Below are 27324 nucleotides of genomic sequence, written 5' to 3' on the forward strand. Positions count from 1 at the left end.
CTCCCTGGGGAGGTTCTCAGCTGGTCTCGGCTTTGGTGGAGAAGTGACTTCCTATCTCCAGAGGCCAAGGACCATTGCCCAGCTGGTGCTGACCTTCCCTCCATGGGGTCTGCTCAGCAATGGGATGTGTTCCTGGCAGCTGATGGTGGGGGACCCGAAGCACCTCGGGCTTGGTGCTTAGGCCAGCCAAATTCTTGAGACTGGATTAAAGAGAAAAAAGTGTATTTTTCGCCATCTGCCTGCTTTCACCACCATCAGCAATGCTGGATCTTCCTTTGCCCTCTGGGGGTGTGCATGAAGGATCACTCTTTTCATGTTGTCCTTTGCAATTGGGACTCCTCAGCTGTGGTGTAATGATAAAAAAGGAATTAAATGGGAATAAATCCTTCCGACTCTGAGAAACCTCTGATGAAAACACAAGAGTTGGCAGCCCTGGGAAGGAGGCCAACCTTGGACCCGCAGGACACTTAGAGCACAGACACCTGACTATTGAAAATCCTTCCATCCTTCTTTGCTCATCTTTTATCCTCTGGGATTTTGTTGACTGCCGGAGGCTGCATCTGGCCCCCTTTTCCTTAGGGGGAGACTAAGCAGTGGAAGAACAAGTCCATGGCAGCTGCCAGCCTCTGGATTTTGTGGCTATACAAGGCAAAGCCTTTAGGACCTATTTGCAACCAGCTCATTCTGGGGTGGAAGCTGCTGAACTCTCCGGTGGGTGCTGGCATGCTGCTGGCTACTCGCTGGGGCTCCTCTTAACCCCTTCAGACCTGTGGTTAAGTACGTATCTCAAATATCTCCGTGTCGATGTGCTGTTCATCTGGGACTTGAGACAGTTGTTTTGGCTTCCACTCTGCCTGAATATGTTTGTGCCTCTAAGGACTGCTTTTGTTGCTGTTGATTATTTTTTTTTCTTTAAAAAAATTATGGCAGGATGCAAGTGCCCAGTTCTCGTTGGTTTGGATGGGAGCTGGGTTCCTAAATTGCTCTTACAAACCTCTCTCAGACTCTTTATGCTGGAAAAATGATGACCAGATCCTGACATTTTTCTTTTTTGACCCACTCCCAGGCTTGCTCCAGGTTTCCTGTGCGCCTCCCTCTGCCTCAGTTTCCCTCCCTGTGTGGTGGGGGACAAGCTGCCCATTTTTGATCTTTTAGGTCTTTGAAGATATGCCATGCCTACTGAGACACACACAAGGCAGGAATATTTGTGTAAAGTGTGTGCACTCCAAGTTGGGTGGAAAGAAAATAGATAATATTCAATCATCTGAGCATCTTCCAAAGAAGAGTATGTAGTACAGCAAACTAACCGAGAAAAGAGAAGGGAGCAGTTGATGCTCAGTTTTGTCTCCTGACTTTTCCTGAGCTTGCAGAACTCTGTATCAGGCCTGCCTGCCCCTGTTACCTCCTGGAGACCTTCAACTATTGTTTTCTAGCTGATGATTTCATGCCATTTTGAAGAGATTTTCTTCCCACAGCACTGAGGGACACCACCTCCTTTCCAGTCTGGCTCCCATCACGAAGCTCTGCTGAAGTATTTCATTGAACGTTTCTTCTGCAAGAACAAAGCATCCTCCTGCTCATCCCCAGGAGAGAAATCCCTCCCTTCCCCTGGCATCTCAGCATCTTGGGTCTCAGCAGGCCTGCCATGTTTCACAGATGGCCTCCTCACCACTGACCCCTCTCCTCTCAAAGCCCATCAGATGCAGCAGGTGGAGAAAAAGGCGAGACAAATCCTGAAGTTCTGATTGCAGTGGAAAAAGAAGGATCTTGTGCTCTTTTACCACAGGTTTTTCATTCAGGAAACTCCACCACAGAGTCCGTTATTCACCCATTCCTATTCAAAAGCTAAATTATGAAGGTTCAGAGGAAACTTAACCTGTATGGTTAAGCCATCATCTCCATCCTAGAGAGTCGTGGTAAAAATGTATTTCATGCAAACAAAACCTAAATGCACGCAATATATGCAGTGTAAATCAAGCAACATTATGTACGTGGGAAAAGCTCCCAGAGATGCTAATTAGATGCATGAGTAAGATTCTTGGTTCCATCAGAGAGCATTTGGACTGTGGTCCTGATTATGCCTCTGGCTTGCTGCTTTACTCCAGATGAGTCAGTCCTTTATGCTCTACTTGCTGTCTCCACTTAGAAACAGGCAAAATAATTTCTGACCTTTCCCCAAGGACATACTGTATTGGATGTTTTTAAAGAAGGGTGTTTGTGGTTGACATCGTGTGGTCTCTGATCCATGCTCATGGGCCCTCCTTGAGGCTGAGATGTATTGCAGGCTGAGCTCTCTTCCATGCTTAGCTGGTAAGGGAGGTCAATGTCCTGTCTTGCACCTATCCTGCTGGGTAACCAGGATCCAAGCCAGGTTTCAAGTCCAAATCTATCTCCCTCATTGTTTATACTCAAGGTGGCATTGCCAGATGGAGTTGGCCTTATCACCAACCTTCTAGATGAACCCTGAGACCTCTTCAGCCTGCTATGGTATCAAAAGCTGCAGTTCCTCTCAAGCATCATATTGACCCTTCTGGTCCAGGCTACAATGTGGCTTTGAGCTGGCAACATGAACAGAGAAGAGGCAGGACCAGGAGTGGGGGTGCTTTGGACCTCTCTCAAGTCCACTGCTGTGTGGACCAGCGGGGTTTCCTGACACAAGATGGGCAAATCAGTGAGCTGTGTCACAGTGCCTGGGGTGAGGACTGTGAGCAGGGAAAGTGAGTGGCAGGACAACCCTGGGAGCTGTGGGCACAAAGACAAAAAGCCAAGAGAAAGAGGTGTGAGAGGGGCTTGGAGCCCCAGCACAGAGGCTGGGGTTGCCATAGCTCACACTGCTTGGAGGGGCCGGGGATATATGAATGCTGCTTTTGGGGCAACCAACCTCCCGAGGTCATAGAGCTGGCCCAAATATGCTGCTGACTGGCATCAACTGTTTCTCATCCAAATAGAAGCAATTTGCCAAAGCCCACGTCTTGACTAGCCAGGATGCAGCTGGGATGCCACTGCAGAAACAGAAGTGATGTGATGTGGTCTTCCAGAACGGCTGCTCCAGAGCAAGCGGTGATGGATGAACCACAGACGCTCTCCCCAGGCACTCAGCTCTGACAGAAACTGCCCAGGACCTGGATGCTGGTGCCAGCTGCCTACCTGCATCAAACACTGCTGTGATATGGAGATTCCCGTCTCAGCTGGAGGACCCCGGTGTCCACTTCAGAAGTAGCAGATGGAAATGAATTAACTGGATTTCTGTGGACCCCCAAAATAAAGAAATATCTGGGTTGATTCTCCCAGCCCCAAGCAGCACCAGGCAGGGATGGTTTTGGCTCGGAGGAATGTGAGACAAACACTGTGATTCATACTTGTCCAGTCTGATTTGAGTCTGAATCATCTCTCTCGCCTTCTCACGAGGAAATGATGTGATGAACACTGGCCTGTCACGGCTGGAGACCCTTTTCCTGCACCACACGCACTTTGAAGTCGTTGCAAGAAATTTTAGTTATTGGTCATTTGTGGAGCGATCTCAAAGGCACATGAGGTCTTCCCAACCTTAAGCAAGTTGTCTCCCCTCCAGACAGCCAACTTCTCCACCAACACGGACATGTGGCAAGATGTCCCCATTTGGGGCAGAAGGGTTGGGCAGTGGCCAGGCCACCCCCTCTATGCCTGGGACACATGAAGGTGGGTGTCTTGCTCCTGGACTTGCCTCTTCTCTTGCCAGGCTTTAGGATGCCCAGCAGAGGTGTTGTGCTTGGCTCCCAGCCCCTGGATCCCCATCGGCACTGTGGGCCTTGGAGACCCCTCTCCAGGCTAGGAAGTGAGCGTGTGGGCTGAGTGGGAGGATCTCTGCTCTTCTTCCCCGCACATCACCATCTCGTGGCTTCATCTCTGTGCCCTGGCTGGGATGCTCTCCCTGCTCCCAGCCCTGCTCCATCCCCACCATTTCAGGAGACCCTATGTCCTACCCTGCCTCCATCCACCTGGTCCCACCAGTTCGTGGGGTGCCCTGTACCTCCTGCTGAGGTTTGTGCTCTCCCTGCACTACCAGGAGGGGATTGCCAGAGGTGCCTGGCTAGGCTGGGGGGATTAAAGAGGCTTTGTTTCAAAAGCATTTTAAGCGGTGAGAAAAAAACAACCTGCCAGCCCGGCTGCAGGCAGATCGGGCTGAAGGTACAAGACGGAGGGAAATTTTCCATGACAGAGGTGTGCTCCTGGCCTAAGGGGAGGGAAGAGGCTATTATGGTTGAAGTGGATGAAATCACTGCTGGCAGGAGCATTAAACAGAGGAAAAAGCTGGTAGTGAGCTAGCAAGGTGGGATTATAACAGTCTGCTTGGGCTTGCAGCTAATTGGTCTGGTAGTTGTAAGAGAGTAGCAAATGCACAAGGAAAAGGGAAAATTTTGCAGCGAAGTCCTTGCCTGGGAGCCCTGGTGTGCAGCGTCTGGGCCACTTGGGCATCAGTTCCTTGATTTCATTGAAAAACGCAAGCCTCGGCAGGTTTGGGGAGCTAGCTGGAGCTGTGGTGGAGACGGGTGCTGTGCAGCAGAAATGCTTCTCGCATGGCAGCTAGCAAGGACTGGGGCAGAGGCAGGGCTTCCCGGCGTGGGGAGGCCTTGGGCTAACCTGTGGGGTCACGGAGCGGGAAAGAGTGTGGGAGTGCATGAAACACTCCTGCTGCTGTGTTTTCCTGCCTGTTCTTGTGATGCTCAGGTGGATTTGCAGAGGCTTTTGGCAGGCCCTGTGGGCCAAGTTCTATGAATCTGGCTGCCTATTTATATGGTGAAAGCATCAAAATTTCTGGGGCAGGGCCATGAACAAACCTTGTAGAGCAACGCTGCAGGGTGCTGAGCTTTAACCACCTACCTTGCATCCTCTGCACAAAAAAAACCCGGGAAACCTGGTCAGTGTGCATCAGCGTTTTGTTGGGAAGGGAAAATATTTTAAAAAGAACTGGAGGTAGCTGGAAAGCAGGAGACCAAGGTTTCTTGTGAAGATCTGCTCGTGTAGGGGTTGTCCTCAGTAATGCTGTGTGATGGTTTCTTCTACTGCCTCTGGGTGCTGCATAGCCTGAATCCTTCCAGGATAGAAGGATGATCAAAGGACAGTCGAGGCTGCGCCCTGTTCGGAGCAGATTGTTGGTAGGGCAGGTTCACCAAGAGGGGTTTTTTGGACCTGTGCTGTGGTTGTATTGCAATGATCATAACAGCTTCTTTGGGTTTCTAGAGTTTTTAAAATTGCTTTATAAAAACAAATATTTAAAAGTTCCTTACTAACCCCATGCATGACCCACCCTTTGCTCTTCTCAGCATGTTGAAGCCACCAGGCAGGACAGCTGAGCTACCAGGGAGAGGGACCAGCTCAGCCTGGCCCTTGTGCTTGGCTTTTTTTTAGGCTTGGGTTTTGGCCATGAGGTATGGACCCGGGGCAGGAATTTGGGGGGTTTTCATTCCAGGAAAAGGGAAAATTAAATATTTACTCATCCAAAATACTGAGGTTTATCCTGAACAAAAAAAGCACCAAAGTTTATAGAAGCCAAGTCTCTGAAACTCCAAACCAAATTTTGCCCCCAAATCATGGTTTTCGATGGCTCAAGTTCCTTAGAATCTTTTTTGTTTTCTTTCAAGTTTAAACAAATAGATACTTCTGTTAAGAATATTATTTTTGGTAAACAGACAACAGAGAAGAAAGGGATTTTTTTCTCCTGCCCCCTTTATTTCCATAGGAATAAAACTTCACAATTTTTATATCAAAATGAATTTGGGGGAGAAAAATCTTGACTGGTTGTAGTAGGAGAAAACCCAAAACTTCCCTACAGAGATGAAAAATAGTTTGCAAGTTTCTTTCTTTCCCTGATGTTCCCCAGTTTGGTAAATGCTTTACCTATACTTTGTGAAGAAATGATTTTGCCTGGATCTTGCTGCACGGTTACCTAGAAATACATTAGTGACACGAAGAGTTAGTTCTCAGGAAGAATGTATTTGCTTTGGTCATATGCTTTCTGTGTCTTGAAGAAATGGAATAGCTCAGGAAGTGTGTTTAATTGTGGCTCCTTTGACCCCAGGCTGTAACTGTCTGGTGTCCTGGGCTGATTTTCACATGGCTGCTGATCCTGTAGCTGAGCAGCGTGGTGCCCCAAATCCTGCATGTGTGCTAGTTGTGGTTACGAGCCACAGGGTTGACCCTCCGGGTCTCCTGTTTTGCTCTCATTGCTGTTCTCCATCACACGTTCCTCCTCTGAGAGGTGGCATCCCATGAGGGAAATCTCCCAGGAGGAAAGGATTTCCCCCCACCCTCCCTAGCTGTAGTCACCTCATCCTAGTGTACCGAGCTCTTATATGAGCGACGTGATTCACCTTCTTGGTGGTGAAGCCTTCCCATCCCACAGAGCAGCTGTGGTGGGAGGGTATCTCAAGCTTCTTCTGAGGGTCTCCATCTGGGAGTTTGGAGAATGGATGGATTCAGACAGGGACGTGCTGAGGGTGGGAATGGGCTTGACTGCTGTTATTTCAAGGCAGCAGTACTCATGCAGCTTTCAGCCAAGGAAGTCCCTGAGTCTGTGGTTAGTAAGTGATGGGATATTTCAGGGCCATGTTAAGAGCCCCATCAGCAGGTCAGGTATCATTGAAGCATCCCCCAGAGGCCACCGCTGGCTCTGAGGCTTGGAGGATGCTTTGGACTGTTCACTGCGGCGTTCCATGGGAGAGGAACCAGAGAGGTCCTCGCTCCCAGGGCTCCCACCCCCTCTTCTTCCTTGCACATCCCAGGGGTGGCTGAGATACAGATGTCTGCTTCACAACTAAGGGGAGGGCTCTGCGAACAGGGATGCTCCAAATGCAACTCTGCCCAGTGCAGATATCTAACCTACTGTTTCACTCAAGATAGGGCAAAAACACTGGTCTCTCAGCATGGCCACATTAAGGAATGTGAACATCTTGCCCACTCACTCCCATACTGCATGCCGTTTAGCAGAAAACTGTGTTGTTTTGGGGCAAGTAAATCTATGTTTTTCTAACCCACGTGGTTGCAAAGAGCAGCTTGGAGATGTGGCCTGGGTACCACTGATGCAGTACCTGCCTGGGCGCATGGGGTGCTTGAAACAGCAGCTCTCTGAGGGTACGTAGCCCTGTTCCTCTGCAGTGAAGCAAGTTCACCCATGCTGTAAAGCGATTTGTGTGTGCAACATTTCTAAAGGAGGCTGCAGCTCTAGTGCAAAATGGTTTGGGGGCTGGAGGTAAAAGAGCAGTTGAAATTGCTCTGTGTACTCAGTGAGGATGAACTGATGCAGAAGGCAGCAGATGCTGGCAAAACTTACACATACTTAGTAAATGTGATTTATTCCCTCCTCGTCACCTCATTTTAAAGAGACATCCAGATCACATTTGTTTGGTAGCCATCTCTATTATTGTCTTTCACCTTTTTTATAAAAGATCTGGGCCAGGAAGAGCACCCTGAGTGATAAAGCATATGTGGGAATTGGAGTCTGTCTGTTTTGGCTTTCCTTATTCGATGGTAAAACACGGTTTGTTTCCTGCCTGTGTGCTCCTGCTTGTCTCTGTCCTGCTGTTTTATCTGTCTGTCAAAACTAGTTTGACATCTGGGTCCTAACCCGGTGAAGTTGAGAGCAATTTGAATGGTCCCATCAGCTTTAAAGTAACTACTCACCATCTGGAGTCTCAGCCAGCCCACAGCCTGAGATGGGGCCAAGGCTTCTCCCACTGCGTGTAAAATGACATGAGATCAGGGCCTTGGACTATAAATGTTTCACGCAGTTGGGTCTTCATACCCCGTTGTCCAGATGAGATGTCTCTTCCTTTGCTAGATGTGATCTCAGGCGCAGGCAGCTCCAGACCTAGCCATACTATTGAATTTTCATTTCCAACTCCTTTTCTGATGTTTAGACCAATAAAAAAAAGGAGAGAGTGACAAGCAAGGGCTGTTTGATATGATTGAATGAGAAAAGCTCTTCCTCCTTTGCACCCCATAACCCTTTTCCCTCCCAAACCCATTCTTGCTAGATCTGAAGACACTCAAGTCCTTGCATCGATATGAAAATCTCATCAGCTAACGTCTGCAGAGTTGAAGGTTTCCATCTCCCCCAGGAAGGTAATTTTCTTTGTGCATCCTGGAGTGATCTTTAGTGACTCCCTTCTTGGGCATCTGTCCTGCCGCCTCTCCAGTGACCAGAAAAGTCGGATCCTCTGACTGAAATTAACTGGCCGCATTCAGATACTTGCTCAATTTAAATGCACGCTCTAGGAGAAATATGAATCTTCCAACCGTTTTCCCTCAGCTCTCCCAAGGTGAATGAATGGTCCCTGCCGTGCTCTTGATTTGCATTCCTCCCTGAAGATCTGTGTCTTCTGTGGAGAAAGGCACCTTTCTCTAAAGCTACGTTTCACCCTTTCTCACCTGCTCTCTGTCTTCCAGCCAGCACCTACACTCTTGTTGTTATCCTCCTTTGGCAGAAAGGAAACTGAGGCAGTTTACTCCAACAGCAGCTGGTCTGTGGCAGACCAGGACTGGACCCGACATGGCTCTGTTAGACCCACGATTCCCTGCCTGAGCCCTGGAGAGTGGAAGAAGAGCCACAACTATCTGCAGGAAAAATAAAGCAAGAACAAAACCACATGCAGACACAAGCAGGGGAACGACTGATGGTGGGAAATAACCTGGTCAGTGAATTTAAAACTACTAGGAATTGCTTAAAGGAAAGGGCTGAAGAATCTTTTCTGAAAGGCTGCGTGGCTTTTTACTTTAAAAAGGAAGGGAGGAGGATGATATGACCTGGTCGAGATCACCTACTTGCCTCTGTGGAAAGAGACTTTCGTCCTGCTCTGCTATTGGAAATACTTTCAACCAAGTTAGAAAGCTGAAGGCTGTGATTTTTACTCCACGTGGGATATATGGACGGATCTGCCACTGAGTTAATGGTGTAGACATTTCCACCTGTATTCTTAGGACACAGACATGTAGCTACATGTAAAGCTGTTATCTGGCTGTGAAAGTCCCTCAGCTTGTCCACCCCACCTCTATGCAGTGGTTCCTTACCTGCTCTGGGCCAGGCTCTCCATGGGCGGGCATCTGGCTTAGAGGTGATGCTCAGCAGCGATGCGTGAGGATGGTGTGAAAGCCCACAGCTTTTTTGGTGTCGATAAAGCAGCCGGCAGCCCCCCAGCTCTGGTATCGGCATATGCCATGGATGAGGGGCTGTGGTTCCGCCCAGCCGGCTCTGGAGCGCAGGATGAGATCTGAAGATGTTTTCCCTGAAACGCAGCAGGGCTTTCTGAGTCCCATGCCTGCCTTCAGCTTCAGCCGTGGGCTCAGCCCCTCAGACCCCTGCTTCCCCCGGCCGCCCCCAAGATGCCATCCCTGCCCCGCATCCCTTGCCCACCCCGCGGCAGGTACCCGAGGGCAACCCCGAGCTCTGCGGACCATTTTCCGTTCTCCCGGGGGAAAAGAAAAAAACTTTTCCCAGGGTTTCCTTACGCAGGAGGTCTCGCCAGGCTGCAAAGTAACTAAACCGAGGGGCCGGCTGCTGCCGCCGCTGTGTCCCGGGCCGCCTCTGAGCGCTTTTTCCCAGGGAAAAAAGACAACGAAATCCAAGCGGTGGGGGGGTCCCGGCGGGAGGTTACCTGCTCTGCTGCTGGGGGCTGGCTGCGGCACCAAACTCGCCCTGGTCTGGCCGCCGGGACTCGTTTGGTTTAGTTTTTCTCCTGGGAAGAAACATCAGTTAAAAAGAAAGCAAAGCGCCACGGAGAACGGCCGGGGAGCCGGGCCGGCCGCCGCGCTGGTACCCGGGACCCCCGGGGGAGGGACGGCTCGGTGGCATGGCTGCGAAATCAAACCCCGGGCAGAGGCTGAGGGATTTAGCCGTGGGTGTCAGGACCCCTCCCCAGGGGCCTCCTCCTCCTCCCGCCGGGGGAGAGGGGCCGGGGCGGTCCGGGCACCGCACGCCCCTCCGGGGGGGGGGGCGGGGGGGGGGGGGGGGCGGCCTCCCTATATATTGCAAAGCGGCTCGGGACTGACCTCCCCATCGCCGGGAGCTGCCGCGGCGCCTGCCCCCCCCTCCCCTTCCCCTCCCTCTCCCCCTTTCCCCTCCCCTCGGGGGGGCTCTTTCTCCCACCGCTGCCCCCCCCCCCCCGCCCCCCAATCCTTCTTCCCGAGGAGGAGGAAGGCGAGGGCCGTATATGAACGCGGCCGGCTTCCCCTGCCTGCGAGGCATGTGCACGCTGCCGGCGCCCAGCCCCGCCGCCGCGGCCAGCCCCGGCTCCCCCGGGCCGCCCCGGGGGTCTCCGCCCGCCGGCCAGGCGCCGCCGGTGAAGCCGGAGCCGCGGGGCGGTGGGGGCAGCCCTCCTCCCCCGCCGCCGCCCCCCACCGAGGAACCGCCGCCCCCCCGCCGGGGGCCGCCGGAGGAAGCGGCCGGTGCAGCGGGGCAAACCCCCCTACTCCTACATCGCCCTCATCGCCATGGCCATCGCCAACGCCGCCGAGAGGAAGCTCACCTTGGGGGGCATCTACAAGTTCATCACCGAGCGCTTCCCTTTCTACCGGGAGAACCCCAAGAAGTGGCAGAACAGCATCCGCCACAACCTCACCCTCAACGACTGCTTCGTCAAGATCCCCCGGGAACCCGGCCACCCCGGCAAGGGCAACTACTGGACGCTGGACCCGGCCGCGGAGGACATGTTCGACAACGGGAGCTTCCTGCGTCGGAGGAAGCGCTTCAAGCGCACCGACATCACCACCTACCCCGGCTACATGCAAAACTCCAGCGCCTTCACGCCCCCCGCCCGCCGGCCGCCCCACGGCACCCACAGCCCCCTACCCCAACGCCCTCTGCTCGCCCGGCTACGGCCCCCAGCTCTCCAGCACCGTCTTCCACCCCTACGCGGCCGGGGCAGCACCGCCGGCGCAGCATCCCAGGATGTTCAGCATCGACAGCCTCATCAGCGGGCAGCAGGCCCTGCAGCCCTCGCCGCCCGCCGAGCTGGGCCACCCATCGCTGGGCTTGCCCGGAGCTGAGCTGGCTCCCGCCTGCTCCGCCAGCACCTCCGAGCCTCCCTGCTTCCAGGCGCAGCCCGTCAGCCCCGGCTTGTTGGGCCGGGCCGGCCCCAACACCCTGGCTTACCCCTACGCCGCTTCGCCGCCCCACCTGCCCGTGGCACAGGGCAGCTACTCTCCCGGCAGCCCGCAGCTCTACGGGGCTCCCAACAGACTGGCTCTGCCGGCCATGCGGCCCCCCGCCTGCGCCGAGCACGGCGAGCAGCTCCTGGGGCTCTCCGCGTCGCCGCTCGGCCAGTTCGGCTCCAGCAACACCTACATGAGGCAGCCCAATTTCCCCGGCCTGGAGCGGTACATGTGATGGGGTTTGGGAGGGCTTGGCTGGACATCCCCAAGCTCCCACGAGCATCTCTGGACGCGCGGACTTCTCCCCGCTGTGGGGATCGGCTGGGCTGGGGTCGGGGGTCCCCGGCCTCCGGCCCCGCGTGCGGACACACAGCTGCGGGGGGACCTAGCTCTTCTCTTTCTCAGCTTATTTTTAACTGGAGGCAAGGTGATGTAATTTTCTGCCCCATCCCCTCCTGGAAAAGGCGCTTTCTGGCTGCATCTGCCAGGCAGGGCTCCCCACGCCCAGGGGGTGTCCCCTCCGCACAGCCCGACCCCGACCCCGGGGATGCTGTCTGTGGCAGGGCACGCTGGGGCACCCCGGGGCACCCCCAGGGAGAGGAGGAGCACACCCAGGAGGTGGGTGTGTGGTGTAATGTGCAGGAACTGTCTCACAAATGGGCTTTCTCCTCTCTTCCCTGGGTGCCTCCTGTGTAACTGGAATGAAAGTTATCAACAAAACACCGCTAAACCAATTCACTGGATTTTAAATGAATATTTAAGATGTTTATCATTTCCTTCCCCTGTAGAAAAAAACCCGACACCCTGACTACTTCTTTTTACTATTTTTAAAAATAACTTTTATTGTTAGAAAGGACTTTTTTAAAATAAAGCTTTTCCTTCCAACATGTCCAGTGCTGCTGTTCCTCTGGCTCTGGCCGGACCTTGGCGAGAGGAAATTACCAGTCTTGTAACCGGTGGGAGACAGACTCATGCTGCTGTTGTGACACTGCCGTGTCTAACATTTTTAGTGACACTTTCTAAAGCTGTCTATTTTATTACAATTTTTTAAACAGCAAATGGTAACTAACCACTGCCAAGCCATGTGAAGACTGCAAAAAGCTCTCTGTCACCTGCAAGGTTTGCCCACGCAGGTCTTACTGGACTTGATGGTTTTTATTTGCATAGCAGGGAACGTGTCTTCCCTCCGAGGAATCCCTTGCAGGTGAAACTCTGATTTAGCACATCAAATTAGGAGATCGGAGCTTTCCTTCCTAGCAACAAAATCAATTCAAATTCCAACGTGTTCACTAGCCAGGCTGCTGCTCGTAATTTACAGGACTGCCAGCCAGACCGTCTCGCCAGGTTTGAAGGCAGAATTCCCAATCCCTGCATTTAGCTTTTTTTAATTTAAACATCCTCTGGGTAAAAGTGAAAAGCTAGGATTTCTCTCCTGTTTTTCAAGGGTGTCCTTTGAAGCAGAGCAGTTTCTCGTAGTCCCTATTGCACCTTCCTCCTGCTTAAGGAGGAGTTGGATGTCAGTTGAGCTTTGGTGCAAAACTGAGCATCTCATTCCCCGGCTGCTGGTCATGACCGAAAGCTGGGGGCTACCCAAGGAGTCAGCTTTCCCCACAGCTTGGGAGCTCGTGGCTTTTCGTTCTTTTATGGCGTGTGCTCTGTAGAAACTGAGAGTGGAGTTAGTATGAGGGGAGGGAAGAAAATGCTTTTTTCCTCTTGGCTTCCTTAAAATTGGGGCTTCATCTGTCTCTAAAAACTGGCCTAGCTCTGGTCTGCTGCCTTCGGCTGAGACGCTGGGCTCTGGGTCTCGTCTCCTGGTCCCTCCAGCTTCACCTTTCCAGCTTTCACACTGGTCCCAGCAGCAGCTTCTGTGCTTTTCCCTTAGTGATAGCCCCGCTCAGAAAGGCATTGTAAAAAAACTTATCCCTTAAAATACTTCGGCTCTCTACAGAAGATAACTGTAGACAGAGATCTTCTATCTAATGAAAGTATGCAAAGCGCCATTCCTGTCTATAACATACTGTCTGTATAGATGGACTGGAGGGATGCTGAAATAATTGCTTGCAAGGACAGTCAGTAGAAAGGACACTTGTCGTAGCTCACGTTCATTCTCAGGGCCTGACCCTGCAATGTTATGCAAACAAAAGCACTTTTGAAGTCTTGCCTAAGTATCCAGGAGGTCAGAGCCAGATACGCACCGAAGCACTGGGCCTGCCGGTTTCCCTCCAGTGCTGCTGGGTGCCAGGCTGGGACTCTGCTGGGTTGGCACCATGAGCAGGAGGGTTGCTGAAGCAGGGGAGAACCAAGTACCGGCATGAAAGGAAACCAATGTTGGGGGGGGGGGGGGCAGAGATGCTGTGGTTCTGCCTGGGCAGGATGCACTGGGAAGAGGTGGCTGAGCAAGGACATCTCGGACCAGGCTGAGCCTGCTCCTCCCCAGTCACCTTGGAGCCCTGCAGGAGTGGGGAGCCAGTGTCAGAAAGGGCTTTCCAAGTTCCTGGCATCTCTGGGTGTTAAGTGCTAGTGGAGCCAGGGAGTCTCAGGGAGTCTGAAGGGCTGGGCTGTGGCTTGCTTCTGTCCCCCAGCCACCTGTACCCTCCTGCCACGGAGCTCTCTGGAGAGCAGCACCCAGCTCCAGATCTGGGGGGGGGGTCTGCCGGAGACCCATCCTACCCCTGTGCCTGTGCAAGAGGGGTGTCTTCAGCCAAGGGAGCTCTGGCATGAAGCAAGAGTCACCGCAGTGGGCTGGATTCCCAAAAACTTCGTTCGGGGAGAGTGGACGACCCTATCCCGGTGTGGCGGGACAAACCCTGGTATGCAACGCTGAGTTGCACATCTTCCCAGGGCACCGTATCTCGCCGTCTGCCAGACAGCCCTAGCCCAGAGCCCCCCTGCAAGTGGCAATAAACCACCCTCACCGCAGGTCTTACGCTGCCAAACAAGCTGGAAAGCGTGGGGAACAGACCCCTTTTCTTCTTTTTCTGTAGAGTATTAATCCTCACACGCACAAACCTCTGGCAACTTGTATTGTGATTGTCATTAAACTAATGCCTTTAAGAGTGTCTTCTTGGTTAACTTAATGTATCCCAACCAGGCTTTTAAGCTTTCATTTCAAAGCTTTGTTTACAGTTAGGGTGAATCTAGCAAATGAGTAGGATTAAAGTGTCATGTAAAGCATGAGCCTTGCTGGGACAGAGTAGGTTTTAAGCTTTGTAAAGTTTATACCCGAGCCCTTCATCTGTTTTAGTGTCTTTTCGATGTCCCTGTTTAGTGAATAAGAGGGATTTGAATGAAACAGGAGTAATTATCACCCCAGATTTCAGTTGTGAAAACCAAATCTCCTTTGAAATCCTCCCCCTCTTTATTTAGGGGAGTTTAGGGAATATTAAGCAATGACAGTCATAACTATCTCGATCTTGCTCACACAAAAGCCAGAGGCAAAACTTTCTTTGCTCTCCGATACTTGTGGAATGAACGTCATCCTTCAGGGTGATGGCAGGAGGTCCTCCGGACATCCCGCGGTGGGGAGAGCCCCGTCTCGAGCCTGCTAGATGCAGCAGGGGGTTGGAGTTGATCCCGAGCACCAAAGAGATTTGGCTGGCGATCTGGGCTATTGCCAAGACAGTCTGACTTCTTAGGGAATGGCCCTTTGCAAATCAGGCTGAATTCAGATCTCTCAGGCTGCACATTCAGAAACAAATAACCAAAATGACCTGCCACTTTGAAAAGATGCTTGTTTTCCTCTGGGAAATACTGGCTGTCCAGGGAGGACCAACCGAGCCACCACGTCTGTCTGCGTACAACAGCGTTCTGCGTGTTTCATGCTTGTACCACCTTCCTACAGCTTCCCCACAGGTTTAAACAAGCAATAAGAAATGCTCTTTCCAGCTGATATTCCCAAGCTATAAATAGTGTTTTCCATCTGGTTGCAAACAAACACAACATTAGATGAAATTTTAGTCAAAGCACATTTCCTGAAAACTTGTTGGTCCCTCTGGTAGTGTTAAATTTTGTCTGGATGCTGCCAGCTGCCCACTGGCAGTCCCAGTGTTGAAATTTTATACCATAACTAGCTTTTATTCTATGCAATGCTTTGCCCTTTGCAAATACACAGCTTGAAGACAAGTCAGCGATGTCTCTTTGAGGTCAAGATTGAGTCGGTAAAGTCAGCCGGTGGTGGGGAGATGGGCAGTGGGTACAGTGGGACCAGCTGAGATTGGCTTTGCCAGGTGATAATGAGTTTTTAACAAATTAGCGTCTGGGAGTCAGCACTGCCCAAGTTCTGAGCTACATCTTGGGGTATCGGGGGTCTGTCACCACCTCTGCTACGTTATATTTGGGTCCTTTACATTTGGGTCCTTCTTAAGTGGTGTGTCCTGCTTTAATCCCAGCCAGCAACTAAGCACTGCATAGCCGCTTGCTCACTCCCCCCACCCAGTGGGATGGGGGAGAGAATTGAAAAAAAAAAAAAGTAAAACTCATGGGTTGAGATAAAGACAGTTTAATAGGACAGAAAGGAAGAAAATGATGATGATGGTGATGATGATAATAATAATATGACAATAATAATAAAAGGATTGGAATATACAAAACAAATGACGCACAATGCAATTGCTCACCATTCGCCGACCGATGCCCAGTTAGTCCCTGAGCAGCGATCCACCCCCACCCCGGCCAACTCCCCCCAGTTTATATGCTGGCCATGATGTCACATGGTATGGAATACCCCTTTGGCCAGTTTGGGTCAGCCGCCCTGGCTGTGTCCCCTCCCAACTTCTTGTGCCCCTCCAGCCTTCTTGCTGGCTGGGCATCAGAAGCTGAAAAATCCTTGACTTAGTCTAAACACTACTTAGCAACAACTGAAAACATCAGTATGTTATCAATATTATTCTCATACTAAATCCAAAACACAGCACTATACCAGCTACTAGGAAGACAATTAACCCTATCCCAGCCGAAACCAGGACAGGGTGATGCAGCGGCTAATTTTGAACAGGGCCAGAGCAACACTACCCTCCGCCGCTTTACCCCACGCGTGTAACGCCCCGGCGGGGGGGGGGGAGGGGGTGACAGGGGCGAGGTGGCCCGGGGTGACAGCCGCCGTGCTCAGGCCAACACTGACCTCCAGTGGAAAGCCCTGGGAAGCCGCTCCCGGCCCCCGCCACGGGCCCGGGGACCTGGGGGGGAGCTGGGGGTGTGTGGGGGGCTCAGCATGTACCGGCAGCATCCCGGCCTTTGGGGTCTGTCCTGTTCACGGCTGCGTGGGGAAGGGCAGGACATTGTGGAGGTTTGGGGTACGGTCAGGATGAGAACGGGGCCAGGCTCGTCCAGGGAGGGTCGTTATTAAACACAGTGGGCTGGATGCAACCTCCAGGCTGGGAAATCCCTAAAACACCAATTACTGACTCTGGAAAGATTTCAGATTTCTCTGGCTGTACCCTCTTTTACCCTTTTCCGAGGCATCTGCTCCAGGCCATCACTGGGGACAGGATACAGGCCTGGATGACGCTGCCTGTCCCCCTGCAACTCCTCTCCCCAGAGTGAAAAATAGGGAAACAAGTGGAAGCACAGCGAGAATCTGGGCTCTTGATGCAAGGTGAGGGGGCAGTGATGAAGGAGCACTTGTCTGCAGCAGCCAGCCTCGTTGGCAGCCTGACTTTCTGTTTGGAATGTGCGATGCGGTGTGTGTGAACGGCAGAGCTGGGGGCTGCCCTGGCTCTTACAGCACCCGAAAAGCAAGGCTGCGGTTAGGCAGCAAAGCGGCAGAGCCCGACCATTGGCAGCCGAATACCTACAAGCACTTGGGAGAGCATCCAAGGTCCATTCACTTCACGGTTTTTCTACTGGGACTGCTGAAGTGGTTACACGGCAACAGTTGGGTTTATGCATCGTATTGAAACAACTGTGCCATCCTGACGCCAACAAGCAGCCCTGGCTCATGGCACCTCGGGCTGCCGCATGGAGGAAGAATGCACGTGAGCCAGTTACATATGCGCCTGGGACAAGTTCATTTTCCATTTGCATCGGCTCTGCTGAGTCAAAGGAAGGAGTGTACAGTGTCTGGAGAGAATGGGCCCAACTGTCTCAGACATTTTGCCTGCTTTCCATCTGCACCACAGACATCTCCACTCGGTTTTAAAACTCCTTCTGCTAACCAGGTGTTGGAAACCAAACCCAGCCCGTAGATCCATTTTCAGGAGGCTTCAAGTGGCCTCAGCTGGCTGGAGAAAATGGATCTCAAAAAGCATGAAATTGTCCAAGTGCACTGTCACTGGCCATCCTGGCTCTTTGCTTAGAGCAGCAGAGGAATTAATTCACCGGTGCAGGTCAGGCTAACCTAGGTCTTGGTTATATCCTTTTCAGATGTTCCCTGCTTGAAAGACAAGAGACTGAGCGATGCTAAGGGGGCTCTGCTGCGCCACATTATTTTCAGCTTCAAAAAGATGCTTCACATGGAGCTGTAACTCCTCTGAGCTTCCCATCCAGCACTCGTCCACAGCAGAGCTGTGTTTGCCAGCGGGAAAACAGGAGGCTGCTGAACCAATCTCACCATTTGGAGTCTTTACCCTCAAGAAATCATAAGTTTTGCCCTCCCAAAGACACAGTTAGGGAACGTTTTCCTGCCAGACCCCAAACACATCCCAGCACAGCTACGCATTCCCTACATTGTATGGCGATGGCAAAACTGGCCGCTTGGACAAGGTGCTCCCTTCAAGTCACTGTGGAAGTGATGGAAGTGGAGTGTGGTTTTGCCTTCTGCACCGTAGCCAGCACCCACGAGGTGGCAGCCAGGTGACACCCTGGCCAAGACCCTGCAGCCCACCCTCAGGTCTCCTGCCCAGACCCCACCAGCCGCAGACCCTCTCCGAGGAACATTTACTCCTCGCTGGTTACTTATTGTTGTGTTTTCCGCAGTGTTGGTTTAAGCGCCTATCCATCTTCCCCCGGCTCGGAGCCCTTTCTTTCCAGGCTGTCTGCTGCTTGGATTCTCCCCGAGCTGATGCTCACCCTCTAAGTATAATTGCAATACAAAGTAGTTTCAGAATAGCGTGCAATAGTGGCTAATTATTTGGAACAATTATACATAACAAAGACAGAGCCAAGCAGCAAGAGGGCTTAATTGTCTGGCCAAGCATGAAATAGCACAGGATTATCGCTAACAGGGGGAGGGGAGACAACAGAGGAGAATTGCCCCATAGAATAGGCAAGAATCCAGGCTGCTCGGGAAGGCAAAGTTTATTGAAGAACTTGAAAATTCCCCTTTGAAGCATCTTCTGAGATGCCAGAGAAGACATGAAAAGGATAATGACCCAGAATATGGGCTTAAGGCACAAATCCCTGCACTGACAGACTCCAGGCCTACAGACGCTTAAGCACATGCTTAAATTTTAAGCACATGAATAGTCCCCTTTGACGGCTCACGTGCTTAGAGTTAAGCTCAGGCATAAGTGTTTGTAGGATCGGAGCCCAGATTTTTATTACAGCTAGGCTCTTCTTGGTAATGACAGGAAATAAGAGACCTATAAAGCACACAAGCTCCTAGGGTGATGCCGCGAAGCCCTTCGCTCCACGTGAGTGGCGAGCGCCTGCGATGAGCCGTGGGGACATCCACGCTTCCCTCCCTGCCATGGAGCAGGGAGAACAACAACTGTGCTGGTGATGAGAGCAGCATCTCTGAGACATGGGTTAGGAATTGAGTGTGGGAGAGAAGAAGGCGAGGAGGGTGCAAAATGGAAACAGGGTCGCTGTTAAAAGAAAAAGGTGCTGTGGGTGTTGCTGGGGTTCAGCCTGGCTTGGGAGCACCAGAGAGCAGCATCTTGGGGAGCTTCTGAGATGGTGGAAAAAGCGGTAATAATCTTCATTTTAAAAAAGTGAAAAAAAAAAAAATTTTTAAATCCTGCAGAATATGAGCAAATCAATGCAATAGCAGCTCCTCTCCAAATATTCTTCACTTAAGCATGCGCCTGCTTTTTCTGCAGAATAAGGTTTCTGTCATGTGAGATCTTCCCTGCTCTTTCTCCATCTCTGAAGGTTTCTTTTGCAAGGCTTCCCATTTTTACAAGACAGCTACTTGCTGGGCAGTAGCACTTGTCTCTCTGCTTGGACCTAGGCCACTGTTTTTCAATTATCTTTAGGGCTGGAAGGGTTTGGTTTTATTAGTGGGACAACAGCCTTGTGCTGGTGACTGTGGATGTGCTGTTCACTGGTAGTGGTAGAAAAAGTGGAAGGTGTGGGATATGGATGCTGTGGGCTAACTCTAACCACAGGAGTGTATGAGACCTGTGGTACCTGCTGTCCCACGTGCTCCCACTTCACATGTCCCAGACCTGCAACCATGCCTGAAGGTTTGGATGAGGGTGCCCATGATGACAGCAGCAGCGTATGAGAGCAGTCCAGCCTGGGAAGTTAGCCATGAAGGAGATTTTTCCTTAGGAATAACGAGTGGACGTGTGGATGTGCCCCATGGGAGGCCAGACCCCAGCCCCTCTACTGGGCTGTACCCTGCACACCCGTATCAGCCCCCCCCCCCCAGGGGCTCTGCAGGGCTGTGCTCCAGGGTGGGATCTGCTGGTGGAGGAGGTGACCCTGCCACTGCTCCGTTAGTGCACCTGGGCCCTCACCTATGGCTCAGGCGTTGGCCCCCACAGGTCCAGGACTGCTGCTAGCAGCCACTGGAGGGCATTATATGAGATATACAGCCGCCTTACCTTGAGATACCTGCAGCCTCCTTACCTTTCTCAGAGACAGACATGGTAGAGAGCATGTGCTATGGAAAGACCCACATTGCCTTCTCCTCCTTTACATCCAAATACCCATCCTGCGGGGCTGGGCAGCTGACAGCGCCTATGGGGAAAGGACAGGCCAGCGTGTGCCAGCGTGGGCTGGGATGGCCCTCAAGAGCTCGGGACCTTCCCGAGCTGCCCTGATGCTGTGGCACGTTGCCAGCCCACTGCGACATGCCTGTGCAGCAGGGCACGGATGGAGGATTTTCTCTGAAGCCAGAGGTTAATTATGCTTTATTGGATAATTTTCAGCTGCCAGTCCTGGTAATAAAGGGGATTTCCTCTAGATGGCACGCTTATCTCTGTGCTGGGAGGGAAGCCCCACCAGCCTGCTTCCCCTGCAGACCCCAGTGATGTATTTTCAGAGAGCAGAGAACTTATCCCAATGCCTCATGCCCTCTTATAACACAGTTTTAACGCTCAACATCTAGACTATGCAGAAGCCTGGAAAGTGGTAATAAGAAAAAGGCATATCATAATGAGCATTGGTGGGATCGGGTTAGCTGGGCAATGCTGGTATCCATCCTGCAGAAATCAGGTCTTTTCAAGTAATGTAAAGCCAGATGTGAAACATCAGCCTTTCCTTCAGCAGCCCTCAGTGTCGTTTCTTCCATCTGAGCGATGCAGCTTCCTCTTCCCAGCAAGAATAAGCAGACGCTCACCTGCAGTAAGTGAAAGAAGGGGCAGGCGGTGCGTACGTGGAGCTTCAACACCCCCAGAGTGGCTGGATTAATTTTAATCTGCATGCTGACAGGCTTTCTCTCTTGCCTCTGTGCAGCTCGGGGCAGCAATTTCTTCTGGTGGTTTGAAGAAGGGGGCAGGAGAAGTTCACACAGGTCTGGAGATGCTGGGCATGGGTTTCTTGTGTGTTCCTTTTACCTACTGTGCACTGCAGAGCACCTATTTTATAGAGATGGAGAACTGTCCCTTGAAGCCACATTGATGCTGCCTCAAAGTCAGCCTGGGATGTGCCAGGGCTGTGTGTTCCAGGGCGCAAAGCGGAGATTAGCTTTGGGTCCTGGACCTGAAGGAAGGAGCTGCTGGGGTGTGGAAGTGCCGGAGCTGGGCTGTGGGGTGAAGCTGTGACCTGGTGGAGATGCGGTGGAGGAATTGGCATCAGCAGCAGTACGCTGGCGGGGCAATGGAGCTGAGATTCACCCTTCCGTACAGATTCAGCCCCAGACTATTACAGTGATGCCTGGTTTGGTATTTTTTTCTACCTGGCTGTCCTTCACTAGATAAGGGGACAGGGTTAAGGGGTTTGGCTCTGCCTTTGCTTCTCTGCATTCGTGAGATACTTCACACACCCCCCCCCACCCCCCACCCCCCATTTCAGGTTGCAAACTTTTTCACTGTGTTTATTTGGCTCCTTCCCAAGATGGGAACAGAGAAAAGGAGCCCTGCATTATATTCCTGTGCAGTAGCAACATCACAGCCCCCAGCTGACTGAAGCATAGTCTTGTATGAGGTCAAGAGGACAATATATCTACAAACCTGTTTGCGTGGCTGATCTGTAGATATCAGCATGTATGTGCAGGGCTGATTTTTCACAAGGTTACAGCAGATTCATCCCAACCTGATCCCCAGCTGGAGATTGCTGGATACTTCCAGATGCAAAGACTCCTATCCCCAGCCATTTACTACATGCAGAAGAAAATAAAAAGGAGTCAAACACTTTTTGTCCCAATCAAACTATATTCCAGTAATTTTCCACCTTCCCTGTAATTTCCTCCTTTTAAGGCCCTCTCTTTATATTGCTGCTGGCCCCCAAAATGGGGGTTCTTGGCTGGCATTGCTGCAGAAGTAGACTTTTGCAAACTTAGTGGGCGAGGTGGGCACTCAGGCTGCTGGACTGTTGAATGCAGAGAACTCAGCGGCGGGGATTTCCTGGGCACATTTGGCATGATCAGATGCTAACATAGAAAACCTGGACTTGGAAACTTCATCACGAGTTTCTACATCCTTGTGAATCTGGCCATTTATTTTGGTTCTTGCACTGGTGCACCCACTTTTGGAAAATCTGATTCCCTCCCACATATATACCCCTCTTCCCAAAAAATCCTCTCTTTTATTTTCAGGGGATTCAGGGAAGAATGAAGTGATTTAGCAGGCTTGTTTTCACAGGGATATTTTTCCTTGTGTGGTAGGCACAGTTACCAGGCTGTTCTCTACACGTTGCCATGTGCCAGAGCATAATTGCCTTCCACATGCATCGGCCTTTGGCTAATGTGTTTTTTATGGCAACCAGGAGAGCTGGCTTTGGTGAGTCTCAAAAGTGCACCTGGTGGTTTATGGCTTGAAATCACTGCGTTTCTCTGAGTCATGTAAGTGTGTGTGTATCCCTCTCTTTTCATGTCAGATTGCTGAAGAACAGTATGAAAAAAAAAGGTTATATGAAGCCAGAGTTAATCAGTTGAGTGTTAAGCTGCCTATGAGCTTGCCTGGTGGCCTTCAAATCCATGTGGGATGGGATCAGTTATGAATAGAGAGCAGCAGACAAAGTTTTCGAACTGCAAGTCCAAAACCACGGTCCTAAAGTCAGATCACAGCACCTAAATAAATATGGAAGGGGGCGGGGGAGAGAGGAGTTTCCCACTCATCTGAAGAGCAGGAAAGACAGGGAGACTTGCTCTCCAGAGGTTCACGGGGGTTCAGCCCTGCACATGGGGTGCCTGGGAAAAGCCTCCCTTGAAATCCAGGCCTTTTTTGGTGTGGATTTTGAGACACCTGCATTTGAAAATGCAAGTCAACAAAACCGAGCTGTCCAACATCCGAGCGCTGCAGGGATGGATATAGGACTTGGCTCCAGTGGCTTCCAAACTGGGAATTTCACACATCTCGCACTATCTGGCACCACCATTCCTGCTTTCCTCCCTGTGCTGGGAGCTCTTGGTGTGCAGGCTGCACACGGATCTTTGCAAGCTGGGAGCTGGCGGTACAGGGCTGGAAAAAAGGTTGAACTGCAGGGAGCACTGAAGGTCTGAGCCTTGGATATGGAAAGAAGAGAAATAATATCAAAGGAAATCACATAAGTGGAAAAAGAGCCCCTTGGGGCAGCCCAGGCAGCAGCAGGTCTGTCTTGTTCATGTTTTCAGAGAAGTTAGAGGTCAGCCAAGCTTGATAACGAGGTAATACAGAAAAATCCATCACTGAGCCTTGGGGGACTTGTAGATGCGGTTCTCATCAGAATAAACGAATTTAGATGCTGCTCAGCAGAGGAAACAAGAACGATTATGTATTGCAAAACCAACAGATCATCTGGAAGGATCTGGGAGCAACGTCGGCTGGGCTGGCGCTGAAGCCCCCCCCCGCACTGCCCAAGGCAGCGCACGGGAACGCTGCAGGGCCCGATGCTGCCCTTCCCCTGGCTTTGCCCCTCGGTAAACCCCAGCGCCGGGGGATGCTCTGGCCACGACCGGCCCCTTTAGGCAGAGACACGGCCAGTGGCAGGGCAGGAGCAGCGATCGCACCCCGCAGTACTCCGGGGTTGGTCTCCCTGCCCTCCCCTAAATCCCCCCCCCCCGGCAAATAACGGTCCCGGCGGCCAGGCAGGGAACGAGCTTTTCCCCGTGGAAAAAAATTGTGCTTGGTCGTTGTTGCCGTTTTGCAGCTCGCAGGGGCTCCGACCCGCTCCCAGGGAGCTGCCCGGGCGGGGGCACCGGGAGCCCCGGGGGGGACACACTTCGGCCGGGGAGATCCACCTGCTAAAGCGGTCTGCAGGGCATCGAAACGCCGACCCAACACGCCCTGGACCAAACGCCTCATTAAGACAGGCGGGGCAGACAGTGAAAGTCAATTTAAAGGAGAAAAAAAAAACAAATCCTGATGGGCTGATGGCCTTTTTTTTTTTCCCCCTAACTTGAGACTTTTTAGAGACTCTCCGCACCCCGCCAGCTCTCAGCCCCACGCACGTTTGATACCGCAATTTAACGTGAAATGTAAAGCAGAGTCGGTTTAAACCGGGAGATGAGAAGGGAGGCTGTCTGTAATGAAACACTTGAGAAAGGAAGGAGAGCAGAAAAATTAAAAATCTGCCCAAGGAAAAATGCTTCCCTCCCAGCCCTGCACGCCTGGGAACAGTGGGACGATGACAAGGCAATCTTTTCGGGTAGATCGATAGGGTTTCTCTTTCGGGAGACCGCATCATTTCTTACCCCGGCGTACAAACCCGTGATCAAAACTCACCCTTCGCTCCGCGTGTGGATGCACGGCCGGGAGCGTGTGTCTGTGTGTATATACGTGTCTGGGATCCGAGCATCTGGTTTGTTTCAGTTCAGGGTTTCCCTTTTCTAAATCATTTCGGGGACGGGTGTAGTTCAGGTACTTTTTCTCGTTTTGATTTGTTCCTGCAGCCGATCTTGCGTGGCAAAGCCGAGGCTAATACCGACTCGAGGGCGAAGAGGAGCCGCTGGCGGATGGAGGGACCGGGGCTCATTCACTGTCGTTTCCTTTTGGGTCGTTCCCGACTTTAACGAGGACGATATTTTGCCTTGAAACAGGCAGAAATAGTGTCGATGGTGGCTGATCGGGACATGCTATTTCTCGAGTTGCGGCGGCTCTGGACCCGCGATGCTGAAGGTCCAGGCGGGAGCGGGACAGGGCACCGGCCGCATCCCATCAACAGCCGCCTCGGATCGACCCTTCTCGCCCCCCTCTCCCCCCCCATTTTCGGGCTCATCGGGGTCCCGATGCCCATGAGCACAGCGGCAAAGGGCTCCACCCGAGCCCCAACTTGCCGGGACCTCCCCCCCGCCGTGGGCTGCCCACCCTTCCAGGCAGGGGGAGAGCCGGCAGCCCGGGGCAGGCCGGGGGGGTTGGGGGGGCTGATCCAGGCAGCAGACACCCACATCTGTTTCCCTTCGAGCCGTGCGGGGCCAACCTCCAGGCAGGGCGATGGGGAGCCGGCCGCCCTGCGACCGAGCTCCGCGGAGGGGCGCGGGGGGCGGCGGGGCATCCCCCGGGCCGTGCCCGCTGCCCTCGGCCGCTGGCAGAGCGTCATTTTTCTGTGTACCCCCCCCCGCCCTCCCCTTCGCCGCCCTGCAGAGGCACAAGGCGCAGCTCCCGGCGGTTCCTCGCTGCCATGAAATGCACCAAGTGGAAATTCAATCGCCCCGTTGTGTGTGTGGTCGAAATCTCTGGCAGCTGCTTCGGAATTTTTTATGACACTTTCGTTTATGTAGGGGAGGCATAACTATTATTTTACTTAATAAAAATGGAAAGCGGTTCGGGTCTTTTCCCTCCCCGCTCTCGTCCATTTGTTCTTCCCATCGCCTTTCCGCGGGGCTGATGAACGGAGAGTTTAAACAAAGTGGGTAGGAAAGATGTGGCGTCTGGGAAGCATTTCTCCCTGTTAGCTAATAATATATATATAAGAAAAAACATATATATATAAAAGAAAAAATATATAGGAAAAATTATATATGAATATAAATACAAATATATATAGCTGAATATATATATACACACACGCATGAGAGGGAGATGTATGCGTATGTGTTGCAAACGCAGGTTATCAGCATCGGAGGAGCATAAAAGTGAAAGAGCCCGGGAAGGATCCCCCAGCCCTGACACACGCCTGCGGGACAGACTTCCCACCTCCCCGAGCAACTCTCAGCACAGTTATTCATCTCTTTTCCCCTCCGGTCGAGGAATCCTCCCCGATCGCAGCGCTGGCAGCGAGGGAGGAGGATGCGACGAAGTCCGCGGAGAAGCTCCGGCTCTGCCATAGCTGCTTCGACTGGAGATGTGCGGCCGAATCTGCCCGCTCTTCGGGGTCCCCCCGAGCCTGTGCACCGAGTCGTTAGGGCTTGAGTAATTGTGACCGGCATTTGGAAGCGGGGCCGCGCAGCTGTTTGGCCCGGCTCCCCGGTATTAGTGCTGGAGATTTTATCACCAAATGCTCGCACCTGTTAACAGCAGCGACTGGCAATTCATCACCGCGGATTCTCACACTGCTGAACGCGGCCCTGGGGAGGGGGGCAGATGTCCCCCTGGCACCCCCTTGGAGGAAACCATCCCCTTCCTCCCTCCCCAGGCATCTTCCCCCGGGAAAGCGGCTACGCGTTTGCAGAGCCTCTGAGGAGCGTGGTTCGGTGTGTCCGCGGCAGAGACAGGGACAACGGGCTGCCACAGCCACCCACGGGACGTGGGGTGGGCGGCTGCAGCCGTGGCCGTGTCCCCCGCCCTGCGCCGGGGTGGCCGCCCCGGCCTTGCTCTGGGAAGGGGCGGCCGCAGGCGGGGGAACGGGGCTCTGCCACCCGCGGGGACACCGCTGTGGCTCCGGGGGGGTGGCTGGGGTGCCTCTGCTTACAGGGAAAATCCTCCCGCTTCGGCTGCAGCGGCGGCAAGGTGGGTGTCCGCTGCCCACCACCTCCTCCCTGCCAGCCGTCGGGGAATGCTGCGCCTCGGGGGGAGCGATGGCAGGAGAGCGACGGACGGGAGATCCCGAGGCCGGAGGAGATTCCTCGTCCTGGAAGGTGCCTGGGGCCTGGCCGGGCCGCGGGTGGGCCACCTCGGAAAGTGGTACCCGGCCGGGCCAGTCCCGTCCGCCGGGGATGGGGGACTCGGGTGCTATCCTAGCACGCCGCGGATACGCACAGCCTTCGCTTTGGTTATTTCTCGGGTGGGGGGAGGTTTGGCTGAGCGTTCGTCCCCTCCTCCCGCCCCGCACCTGCCGGGCGGCAGCATCCCTTCCGCGGGTGGGGGCCCGTGGGAGCCCTCGGGGGGCAGGGGGCGGGTTTCCAGGCAGGGTGCTCCGGGCTCGGTGACGTGTCGGTGACGTGAGCGCGTGCAGAAGGGGAGCGGGCATCCCCAAATTCACACGACCCCTCAAGGAGGCCGAGGGCTCGGCCCTGGCGGAGCGAGGGTCCCCGCCGGCGAGGCTGCCGGAGGGCGGCAGCTCAGCCTCCAGCCCCGGGGGTGGGCAGCCCTCCGCCCGGGGGCCGTCACATCCCGCGGGAAAGGGCCCTGCGAGCCTCCAGCACCGCGGGGTCCCTGGGGAGGGGAGGGGGGCGGCTTTATCCAGCGCCGACCCCCCCCCCCTCCCGCAGCAGCCGGCTCCGGGCGTAGCCGGGGGCATCCGAGCGGCGGGGGAGCGGGCAGCGCCTTTCCTCGAAAGCATCCCCGCCGGGGGCGGGGGCCGCGCTCCCCGGGGACCCGGGCCGGGCCGGGCAGCCCCTCGCCGTGCCCCGCGGGGGCTGCGGCGGGCGGCGGGCGCCACGTGATGCCGGGGCGGCCGTATAAAGGCCTGGGGAGCGCTGGCAGGAGGCGCAGAGTGGGAGCGTTTCCACCGGGTCCCAGCTCGGGAGGGGTGGGGAGGGGGGAGCCGCCTTCCCAACTTCTGCCCTCCCCCCTCCCTCTTCCCCCGCCCCTCCCTCCCTCCCTCCCCCAGCCAAGGAGCCGCCGCCCGCCCCCCCCCTTT

The 27324-nt window shown here is 53.5% G+C and overlaps 1 protein-coding gene across 1 annotated transcript; it reads left to right on the top strand.

Annotated features, from left to right (window-relative positions):
• The first annotated feature begins 10184 nt into the window (after positions 1–10184).
• Positions 10185–11359, top strand: FOXE3 (forkhead box E3). Its single transcript, XM_052802284.1, is given in 3 exon segments — positions 10185–10385; positions 10387–10779; positions 10781–11359. Coding segments are annotated over 3 exon segments (1173 nt in total).
• Positions 11360–27324: the final 15965 nt, after the last annotated feature.

The sequence above is a fragment of the Harpia harpyja genome, chromosome 11 (assembly GCF_026419915.1).
Source record: "Harpia harpyja isolate bHarHar1 chromosome 11, bHarHar1 primary haplotype, whole genome shotgun sequence".
NCBI classification, from domain to species: domain Eukaryota; kingdom Metazoa; phylum Chordata; class Aves; order Accipitriformes; family Accipitridae; genus Harpia; species Harpia harpyja.